Raw genomic sequence first — 11,750 nt, 5'->3', positions numbered from 1 at the left:
CTCTGGTCCATTTCACCTCTGCTGCACCTCTGGTCCATTTCACCTCTACTGCACCTCTAATCAATTTCACCTCTGCTGCACCTCTGGTCCATTTCACCTCTGCAGTATCTCTGGTCCATTTCACCTCTGCAGCATCTCTGGCCCATTTCACCTCTGCCCCATCTCAGGTCCATTTCACCTCTGCAGCACCTCTGGTCCATTTCACCTCTGTAGCATCTCAGGTTCATTTCACCTCTGTGCTATCTCCCTAATATCCCCCTTCTGGACTCTGACACTGCCCCTACCCTAGTGCAGAACTGCATCACCTCACACCCGGACTATTGTAATAGCTGCTGGAGGGTCTGCTTGTCTCATCTCTTCCTATTCTAGTCCATCCTCCATTCAGCCATCAAAGTGATTTTCCTTAAGGGCAGGTCTGACCATGTCATTTCCCTTACCTCAATAAACTCCATTGCTTCCTTGTTGCCTCCAGGATCAAAAATTAAAATGCTCTGTTTGGCTTTTAAAGCCCTTCACAACCTGTCTAGCCTCACACGTTTCCAGTCTTCTTCCACCTCGTACTCTATGGTCTAGTGATATTGACCTCCTGGTTATGCATGGTGCAAGACCCTCCATCTCCAGACTTGGGGCATTTTCACTGACTGTCTCTATTGATGATGTCTCTTCCCAGCCTCCCAGGTTGCTGAAAGGAGGCTCACAGCCTCAGGGTCATCCTTGACTTCTCTATCACTCACCACCCTCCTTCCCCAATCCAATCAGTTGCCAGAATCTTGTCTCTATAACCTCTCCAACACCTCCTGTGTTCAAACCCACAGGCCACGATCCCAGGTCAGACTTTTGGCATGGGGCCTTCATTGGATTCCTGGCTTCCAAGCTCTCCTTTTTCCAATCAAGCCTCCCCTTAGCTGCTGAAACAACTTTCCTAGAGCACAAATCTGACCAGGTCATTCCTCTACTTAGGAGCTGTCCCTTTTGCTTCCAGGATAAAGTACCAGCTCCTCTGCTTGGCATATAAGTCTGCAAAGTCTAACTCCCACTCCCTTTAGGAGAATTATTACTCTGTTTCACTTGCTTGGTTTCCAATCAAGCTTGCTTCTCACATCACAGGTGGCATCTCTCATCTCTGAGCCTTTGAATAGGCTGTTCCCCATGCCTGGAATGCCCTCATTCCTCCCCTCTACCCCTGGGAATCCTTAGCTTCCTTCCAGACTCAGCTCGGTTGCTCCCTGCCCCAACCCACCTCTCCCCCTAAGCCTTTCCAGATCTTTCTGGATGCCCCTAAATGTCCTTGTATTTACTCTCTAAGTGATGGAAGGGCCCTGAGAGCCATTTTGTCTTTGTGCTCAGGGCATCTAGCATGCAGTAGGTGCCTAATAAATGCTTGTCAAAATGAATGGATTAGGCTGGGGCTCAGGGGAAGGCCCTGATGGCCTGGACACAGCCTCAAAAGTGGCAAAGCTGCTGAGGTTGGCCCTGTTTTCCAGGTCAGAGCTGCTGCCTCCCAGGGCACTCAGGTTTCCAACTGCAGGCAGCTTGGGGCCCAGCCTGTGGGGAGGATGTAACTTGAACTTTGGGAGTTAAGGCTGGCTAAATGCAGGCCCAGACCCAGCAGCAGCAGAAGCACAGAGAGAGGAAGGAGATCCTTTATATGAGGGACACAGGGACAATGCTCTGGCTGTCTACACAGGCCACAGTGACCAAGGAAAGCTGGTTAACTCTCTGAGATGCCAGTTCAGTGTCTACACTCATCATCTGTCACCTGGACTATTGCAGCAATCTCCTAAGTGACTTCTCCCCTCCACTCTGTACTCCATACTACTGCGTTACTGGTCTTCCTAAAGCACAGACCTGACCATGTTACTCCCCAGCTCAAGAGCTCCAGGGACTGACTCCCTATTGCCTCCAGGATCTAATATAAGCTCAGCTCGCTTCCTTCTGGGATCTCTAAGGCTGCTCTGCCTTTCCTGGAACTCACCACCTGAGCCAACAGGCCTCTGGTGCCTGTCCTGTGCCCTGAGGACGTTCCCTCCACTTCTATCAATAGAGAAGTGGCCAGCCTCTTGGGCAGCGCCTGGGATTCAGTCCTCTCTGTACATCCTTTCCCCAGACATAGAGGTGTCCTGTGTCCTGAGCGTCATTCCTAGGAGGATGCCTCCATTTCTTCCTTCCCTCCTGTTAAGAGGCTTAAAGAAAGTCCTCTCAAATGAACTGTGTGGTTTTGGACCCTCCAGAAACATTCATTCTAAACAGGAGATCTTTGCTCAGTGAGTAGTGGTAACATGAAAGCCTCTAGGCTGGTGGGTGGGCCTCCAGTGGGGGATTCAGAAAAGGAAAGGAAGGAGGGAAGCTTCAGCCTGAGGGGGTGACACCTGCACCCGTGGAAGACCTGCCGATGGGAAGGAGATTCCAGAGCCATCAGAGGCCTGGAGGGTGCTCAGAGGAGGCTTGCCATCCGTGGGGGGCTTTCCCTAGTGAACCTCAGAGGGCTCTGCAGGTGCTGACAGCATCCCTAGTTCCTCCGAATCATTCCACCATGGTACAGCTGGCAGAGGCTGAGATTCGGAGGTTCTAGGTACTTGACCCAGGTTAGGCGATTGCTTCATGGCTAGACACGCCCGTGCCTTCTTCCTGCCCATCCACAGCGCACCTGAAGCCTCCTCCCCTGGCTCCTCTCTCAATTCTAAGCTCCCTACAAGGCCAAACTCAAATCGTCCCCACCCCCCCCCTTCGAACAGGCCGCCCTCTCCCCACCCCACCCGCACCTCCCAGCAGCCACTTCTTTCTCCCGGGCCTGCCTTTGGCCTCACTCCCACGACACTTGGTCTCCATTGTCTGCCACTGACTCTTGCCAAATCCCTTTCGTTCAATTCAACACCCAGAACTTATCAAGTGCCTTCTAGGGCCAGGCCTTGTATTTGGGGACCAACCCTGCTCCTCGGCAGCCCACAGCTTCCCAGAAACTCTGAGCTGAGAGGAGCTGGGGGGCCCCTAGTCCCCCCTGTAAATGATGGTCCAGCCTCTTAGAAGCCCTCCTGGGAGGGGCAGCTCACATCTCATACCTCACACCTCCTATGGGCAGCCTCTTCCACACTGGGACAGCTGTCATTGTTAGGAGTCATTTCCTTACATGAATCTAAAGCCCTCCGTCTGAATTGTCCTCGGGGCTCTGGGCTCTGCCTTTGGGGGCCAAGCAGACAAAGGCCAGTCCTTCCCCCACAGGTCAGCCATCCTGACACTTGATCAAGTCCCCAGTCTTCTTTCTCCAGGCAAACAACCCCAGCCCCTTCTGCCCTTCTATAGACCCTTTCCAGTTCATCAATGTTCTTCCTTATCTGTGGTGTCCCAAAATGAACACAGAGACCTGAGTTCAAGGCCACCTTCAGAAACTTACTAGCTGTGTGAGCATGGGTAGGCACTTAACCTTTGTCTGCCTCAGTTTTCTCAATTGTAGAATGGGGATAATAACAGCAGCTACAACTCAGCATTGTTGAGAGGACCAAATGAAATGATATTTGTAAAGTTCCTAACACAGCTTAGTAGTCACATAGTTGGTGCTTAATAAATGCTTATTCCCTTTTTTCCTTCCTTTTATGTGCCTTGTCTACTGTGTCTTCTATCTAGCCATTAATTCTTTACACCTAGGTGTCATACTTTACATTCGTCCCCATTGAATTGCAGCTCTTAACATTTTAGTGGGGGGGGGGGATGGGAACTTGCTGGGATTGGTGGGCAGGGATCTCCTGCTTAGTTCTGGGTTTGACCAAGTGGCTTCTGGTGCTTCTTCCAGACCATAGGGACCTTGGCTTACTGTGTGGGCTTATGTAAAGTGTGAAGGGACTTGCCCAAGGTCACACATCTAGCCAAGCCAAGAAGCCGGGTATCAACTCCTAGGTGGTGTCCTTTCCATCGTTCCGCTCTTATCGTGTGCACTTTGGGAATCATAGAGCCTTGGTAAGTACAGACTGTCAGACATAAGATAGCTGCTACAGAAGACATGGACACAGTATTGTCCGGACTGTGAGGTGATTTACATCCATTATCTCATTTGAGCCTCATAACTGCCCTGGGAGGGAGGTGCTATAATTATCCCCATTTCACAGAAGAGGAAATTGAGCCTGAGAGAGGTTAAGTGACTTGGCCCGGATCTCCTGACTAGTAAGTGTCTGAGGCTGGATTTGAACCTGGATTCTTCCTGACCCCAGATCAAGTACTCAGTCCACTAGGCCAGGTAGGTTTTCTATTACAGCCACTGGAATTGGAAAGGACTGTCAGGGGTCATCTAGCCAGACCTGCCAACCACTTCCCTCCCTGTCCAGGGTATTGGCTCTCTCTCCCTCTCCTGGCTCTGCCCATAACTAGGGTCCAATTTCTCCAGTTCCATCTGAAGAACTCTCCCTTGAACCTGCTGTCTCTTCAAGCTAGCTATCAACCTGTTTCTCTAGAACACTTGCAAGAAGAAAGAAATGAAAGCAAAGTTTGGGAAAGAGACCAGAGGCTTACAAGGAGGCACGATACAGTCACGAGGTCAATGGTCAGCCATCTGCAGGAGTATTCTCTTTGCAAAAAGGTGGAACTGGTTTCTGGGGTGAAATGATGGAGACTCGGAGGGAAGCGACAACATCTTCTGGGCATTTGTGACGAAGTTGGAAAGGAGAAGGGGCAGGGTCTGACAGGAATCCTCAACTTCAGGGCAGTGGATTTCAAAGGTTTCCAAATCAGAGTAGGGGTGATCCCATGGACTAAGATGGAAAACGCTAAAGGAACAGGAGACTCTCAAGACAGAAACTCTAAAGGTTGAAAGAAAAATTCCCCAGAGTTGGAAAAAGAGAAGGTGTTTGAAGAGACTGATGTGGGTGCACAGGGAGCTCACCAGGCAACCCACCGAAATCCTAAAAAGAGGCACAAAGACGAGTAAGAGTCTGAACACAAGAGCATAGCTCGGGCCATAAAGAGAAGGTTGCTGTTGGTACCAGGAGGATCTAAGTAGGATAGGACTGATGCTCAGGGTGGAAGAGACAATGGCAGCCAGTGACAGAGTGCTCAGGAATTCCTCTCCTGTTTCCTCAGCCAGGGAGAATGACCTTTGGGCAGAACAAAAATGGCTCAGAGGGAGCTGACACGCAAGAGAACTGAGGAGAGAATGAGAGAGCTGCCAGCTATGCTGGGGGAGTGCTAAGCCCTTAGCCCAGGTGCTGGAAGGAATGGCGGATGTGATCACCATGAGCCAGCAGGGATGTTTGGAGAACAAGGGAGGTGCCACGGGACTGAGGAGAGACTGATCTTCCAGTGACAGGCCACTGAGCCTGATGGGTTCCCCCGATTCCAAGGTGGCTGATGAGACAATCATCTCCAAAGGCTCCCAAGGTGGGGACTGTCTAGAGCCCCCATGGCCTTCCTTCTCACTTCCTTTTCTACAGGATTGTTCACATGGTACATGTTGAGGCAAAGCTGTAAAGGCAGTGGCTTTCAGCACAGTATTTGATAAAGTCTCTCAGACGAGTTTGATAGGAAAGTATGGCCTGATGCTGGGTATAGTTGGACCTCCCAGAATCACTGGTCCCCAAGAGCAGCCAGTGAGGGTCCACAAATACTCAAGGGCTCCCTGGAATGCAAACTCTAGCCTCACATTGAGGCCCTCAGGAATCTGACATGCCATGCTCCCTGGCTAGCTGAATCTCAGTCATAGAGAATCACAGACTCTGAGCATTTCAGGATTTGAAGGAGACTCAGTGGTATCTAATGCAACCCTTAAATGACCGAGAATCTGTTTTACAATTTCCCTGAAAAAGGGTTCTCCAGCCTTGGTTTGGAGACTTCCAGTGATGGGGAGCTCACTACCTCCTCAGACAGCCTTATTTTGGGGGGCCTCCACACTGTCTTAATGTGTTTGTTGACGTCTTTTATTTTTAATATCATGGTCATTTGAATACTCCCCCTTCTAGATGGAACCAACCCTTGTGACAAAGACAAACAACCAGACAAAGCCGTCTGGCATGTGACTGCACCTGACAGAATAGCCCATCTTCACTGCCTCTCTGCCCCACTGCTGGGGGGGGAGGGGGCGGGGAGGCTGCTTGCTTGCTTTCCCAGAGGTCACCTTCTTTTCCGTGACCTCTTGTGTGCATTACTACAGGTACTGTGTCTATTATTCTCCTAGCTCTCTTTCCTTTGCTCTGCATCTGCTCACACAAATCTTCCCATGTTTCTCTAATTCCTCCCAGTCCTGCTGTCTTGCTACACAATAATAACTCATTAGAGTCATGGGCACGCCGTAGGTTTTCCACTCAGTCCCCAGTAGCCCGTGCTTCCTTTGTTTATGCTCCCTGGAGACCACATAAGGTGGCCTTGGATATTTTGGCAGGTGTCAGAGCCATGTTTCTGTCTTTGACTTCCTTGGCCATGTGCCCAACAGAGGGATGGTGGGGTCAAATGGCATGGACAGTCTGATGGTTCAAATTGTTGGGACGTTTTTCTTGACGTTAATCCTGAATGAGCCTCTTTGCAGCTCCCACTTATTGTGTATGGGTCTGCCCTCTGGGGCCAAGGAGAATAAGGCTGATACTGTGGGTATAGGACTGGCCTTCATACATGCTCATGTCCCCCCCCTTTTATCTCTACTGAACACCCTTCAGCCAGGCCTCACCTGGCTTGACCTCAGCCCTTCACCATCCCGGAAGCCCTTCTGTGAAAAGACCCCAGCTGGTCACTATCCTTCTTAACAAGCAGCTGCCCAAGCTCATGCACGCCCCCCTCCCCCCAGTAGGCATGGGCTCTGGTGGGCTGTGGCCCCTTGTACCATACTTGAATCCAGCTAAATGGGCCTGAGCTACTCCCTCCCCCCAACTCAGTCGGCCCTCTCTGCTCCTTTACTCCCATCATGCCCTCTGCCTGGAATACCAATAATGAATAATAATAATAATAATAAGTAATTATAATACGCTAACATCTATATAGCACTCTACAGTTTGCAAATCACTTTGTATCCATCCATCCATCCATCCATCCATCCATCTCTATCTCCATCTGTCCATCTATTTTTATCTATCTTCATCTATGTATCAAATATTGATCTCCACTTATCTTTATCTATATATGTATGCATGTATCTATGTAGGCATGTATCTACGTACATATATATCTATGTGTATGTATCAATGTATCTATGTATGCATGTGTGTATGTGTAGGTATGTGTATACGTATTATCTAAGTGTGTATGTATGTATCAATGTATCTATCTATGTATGTATCCATGTGTGTATGGATATATCAATGTATCTACGCATGCATGTATCTATGTGTATGCACATATCTATGTGTATGTATGTATGCGTGTATGTATGCAAGCATCAATGTATCTATCTATGTATGTATCTATGTGTATCTATGTATCAATGTATCTATCTATGTATGTATCTATATGCATATGTATGTATCAATGTATCTATCTCTCATGCAATTCTCGTAACCCCGGGATGTAGGTACTATTACTAGCCTCCTTTTCTAGAGGTGACAAGAGGGTAAGTGACTTGCCCAAGGTCACACAGCTAACATCCCAGGGCCTGAGGCAGGCTTTCAATGCAGGTCTTCCGAGGCCCAGCCCAGCCCAGCAGTCTGTGGGGGGCAGCACTGGGCTGCCTGTGAGCCCCCAAGGCCCTGCCTCCATGGGAAGGCTGCCCTCAGTTCCCCAGTCTCAAGTGGGCCTTCTCTTCTTCAGGTTTCGGGGAGCTCTTCTGGGGACCCTCCCTTCAGACTGTATCTGCCTGGCTGTCACTGTCCAGGTGATGTCTCAGCTTGCCCGAGAGGCAGCTTCCTCAAGGCGGGTCCTGGGGCCTTGACCTTGGCTCGTGCTCAATAAGTGTCTGGTGACTTGGATGCTGAGCCTTCTGCCTGACCCAGAGGCACTAGGGCACAGGTTGGCATGTGGGTGGTATGACCCTGGAGTCAGGGGAAGCCCGTGGAGGCCCCTCTGATGTGTTTCTTTGGTTCCATTTTCTCAGAATGATGTTTTGGCTGGCCTGGGTCCCATTACAGGCATCCGCAGAGCTGAGCGTGGCAGCTCTCAATGGGCCCATGTTCCACATTCTGGGGTCCTGCGTTTGGCTGGGGTGTACAGCCCAGACTTCCCACAAGGCCGGGAGCCCCCAAGCACCATCCTCAACCCTTTGGCCTAGGAAGTGACCAGGGCCTGGTGGTGGGAGGCCATCCCTGCTGCCTCAGGCTCGGGCCCTTTGGCCAGACTGAACCAGAAACGCTCCACCAGGGTGGAGAAGCAAGTGATTACCTCTGAGGCGGTGCCACCCTTGGGGCAGTGTGGGCCGGGAGCCCCACACTTGGAGTCAGAGGCCCTGTATGATCTTGCCACGTTCCTCCCTGCTCTCTGGGCCTCAGTTTCCCCCTCTGTCAAATGAAGGGGTTGAGTCTAACGATCTCTAAGCTTTCTCCCAAATTTGGACTCCTCTGCTTTCCCAGTCTGCCTGGAGCTCTAGGGCCAAGTGGGGAGCCAGGGATTCTGACCCAAATAGAGAAGGGCAGGGGGAGATGTCTGGCAAAGCACCTGCTGACTGTCCCACCTCTGACACCATGGATCAGCCTCTTGGTTGGGCACTTGAGAGAGGTACTGAAGCTCCCATAGACAGATGTCATCCGACCTCTGACCTAATCCAGTTATCCCCTGTCATTTCCTCTTCAGGCTGGCCCCCAGCCCCCAGCTTGGATCTCTTCAGGGACGGGGAGCTCGCTGCCTCACATGGGAAGGAAGCAATCTGCTTCTGGCTGGCTTTGGGGCCTGTGTGAAGAGGTCCAGGCCCTGCCTCTCCCCCAGCCCTGAGTGTGACTGTTTGTCAAGGATGAGTCTTCTCGATAGAAGCTTATCGTGTGCAAACAGAGGTTGGGCTAGGCATTGTAGAGAAGGCAGGCCACTGGGCTCCACTTCCTCAGGCAAACAAGCCTGGCTTCTTCAATGGAGACATCTGTGTGTGCTGAGCACCCCCACCCCCACCCTAGGGAAGGTGCTCTGCGCTCCGGAGCAGCTGCCCCTGTCGTTTTCCCAACAGCATTTGGTGTGGGCTGGACTTCCGGCTGCCTCTGGTCTCTGCAGGAATGGGTGGGCGGCTGCCAGGCGTGCCAGGGCTCGTGGGGAGCTCATTCACTGGGATTCAGGGGGGTGGGGAGGGTCAGAGCTCTGGTTCCACTCAGCATGGGGCCATCCAGGCTGGAGCAGGGAGGAGCTGGGTGTGAAAGCCGGCTCCATGTTATACCAACCCTGGGCAAGTCCTTCCTGAGCCTCCACTTTCTACTCTGTAAACTGTGGCTGTGGCTAGACTGGGGGCAGCGAAGATGACATGAGGAGGTTCTGCCCTCACATTCCTGACAAGCAGTCTGCTTGAAGTCCTCGGTGACAGAAGCCCTTCATCTCCATTTGGAGCTCAGTTGGGGCTGGATCCTGAGAGCCCCAGCCCGGGAAGGCAGCCGTCAGGGACTAGGGGAGAGGGCTGCTGGGGATTCAGCGGCCCTGGGTTCTGTTCCTGCTGCGACAGGCATCATTTAGGTCCACTGGGGCATGGTCTTCTTATCTGTGCATTTTTATCGGGGGAGGACAGGAGGCACATGGGGGTCTCAGATCCATTTCAGCTTGCAGTCACAGTCCAAGCATCCCTGCTGTCAAATGGCAGCAGCCAGGGCCACGGGTGGGGCTATGGGCAGAGGCTGAGCTGGCCTGGGGGGCTGGCCTCCAGGACCTTGGCCTCAGTAGGCCTGGACTCAGGTGCCTACATGGGCCACAGGAGCACCAAGGCCAGGGTCACTGACCCGGGATCCAGGATTTGGCTACAGGCTTCAGGCACTAGCCTCACCATTCTTCCTGGCTATCAATGTCAAGTCACTTCTCAGATGTGGGTGTCTGCATTGCCTGACAGCCTGGCTCCTTAGGGACTCCCCTCCTAAATGTCTCCCCTCAGGGCTGGAGGGTCTCCCTTCCTCCCCCAAGCTTCAGGTGCTGGAGGGTCTCCCCTCCCCCCCCCAAGCCCCTGGTGCTGGAGGGTCTCCCTTCCTCCCCCAAGCTCCAGGTGCTAGAGGGTCTCCTTTGCTGCCCCCCCTCCCCAAGCCCCTGGGGCTGGAGATGGCTGGTGGGTAGAGAAGAGCCTCTAACAGCCACATTTTGTCTTATAGTGTGCTCCCACAACACCGGTTGCACGTAGTTCCCTGACGGGAAAGTTCTGCAATGAAAACTGATTTTGTTGGCACAAGGGTGTGCCCAGCCTGACTTCTTTTGCCCAAGAAGGCCCAGTGTGCCCTCAGTGAGGAGCTCTCCAGGCCCCAATGCCCACCTCCTCTGATCACTAGGAGCGGGTTTCCAAGAGGGGCTCAGCCTCCCATCCACCATCACCTGCTGGGTGCCTTTGGGCAAAGGACTTACCCTCTCTGATCCTCAGCTCTCCCAGCTGTCAGCTAGGGAGGTTGGACCAGATGGTTTCTAAGGAGAACCTCCTAGCTCCCAGACCTATGTTCTGAGGGCCCTCCCTGCCCTGACATTTCATGTCCTATGTTCTAGGGTGCTTCTCAGCTCTGACATTCCATGTTCTAAGGACCCACATGTATAACATGGTGCTGTGGCCTCACTCTCCTTTCCTTCCACCCTGCCCCTCTCCTGGTGTCAGAGGAGGGATTGTGTCTGGCCCTGGTGCCCACAGGGCACCTGTGACACTTACCATCTGGAGAACCCCGAAGTAGGACATGAGGTACCCGGCTTGTGCGGCCTCCAGCTCGAAGAAATTCATGGAGATGATGGAGAACATGATCATAAAGAGCCCTGGGGAGTGGGGGAGGCCAGTGAGGAGCTGAGCTGGGAGGGAGGCTGGGGGAGGGAGCCAGGACCAAGGGGAGCATCCGGGCCTCTCACGACCACAAGAGCGCCTCCCTCTCCTCACAGCCTCTCTGGGCAATGCAAGCATTATTATCACCCCCTTTTCCAGAGGAAGAAACTGTGACCCAGAAGGGAAAGGCCTTGCCCAAGATCCATCCCTCAGTGGCAGCTGTGGGACAGAAACCAGAGCTACTTCCTCAAGGGAGCGTCTACACCCGCCCTGAGCAGGAGATGTCCTGTTCTGGTCTGAAGACCTCCGTGGGGGGGGTGGGAACTAGCTTTGGAGGCAGCCAAGACCACCCGGAGAAGGCTTCAGTTCTAGGGAGGGTCTCCTAACATCCAGCCACCATCTGCCCCTGGTCATTACGCAGCCCTACCCAGTGCCTCTTCCTCGAGGTAGCCTCACAGATGCTGGGTAACTGAGGACCCTCCTCTCGTCTATAGGTGCAATCTCTCCCTTCCCTTCAATGTATTGTCACGTGACACGAACCTGAGTCCCTTCATCTTCCCGGCTGCTCTCCTCTGAACTTATGCTCGGGGCTTGTCTCACAAGCTTGTTAGAATTGTTTGAAGAATAAGGGTAAATAAGTGGTGAGTGAAGGCCCACGGGGCTTAGCCATGAGGAAACTTTGGTCCCTGCTTCTCTACCAGATATTTTACGGCTCAGAAATATTTCTGGTGAATGTCCCGGCTCTAGGCGACCCTGAAGAAGGAGCCATGTGGCCCCGGGCACCAGAGAGGTGACGGGGGCTGTGTCCCTTCTTAGTATTCACACAAACACATACCACACATGCTCACACACACACACACCATACTCACACACAAGCACACATGTACACACACTCCCCCACAATGCACACCCATGCACACACATATACCACACACAC

The 11,750-nt window shown here is 52.4% G+C and overlaps 1 protein-coding gene across 1 annotated transcript in view; it reads right to left on the bottom strand.

Annotated features, from left to right (window-relative positions):
• SLC22A18 (solute carrier family 22 member 18) overlaps window positions 1-11,750 on the bottom strand; it is an 83,389-nt gene that overhangs the window by 10,740 nt on the left and 60,899 nt on the right. Inside the window, exon 9 of the mRNA XM_027868682.1 lies at window positions 10,709-10,809. Coding sequence (XP_027724483.1) covers window positions 10,709-10,809 — 101 coding nt within the window. The remainder of the gene's footprint in view (window positions 1-10,708; window positions 10,810-11,750) is intronic.

The sequence above is a fragment of the Vombatus ursinus genome, unplaced genomic scaffold, assembly GCF_900497805.2.
Source record: "Vombatus ursinus unplaced genomic scaffold, bare-nosed wombat genome assembly UNPS02014790.1, whole genome shotgun sequence".
Lineage (NCBI taxonomy): Eukaryota > Metazoa > Chordata > Mammalia > Diprotodontia > Vombatidae > Vombatus > Vombatus ursinus.
Note: the sequence above shows the minus strand (reverse complement) of the source record. Positions and strands in the feature narration are given on the sequence as shown.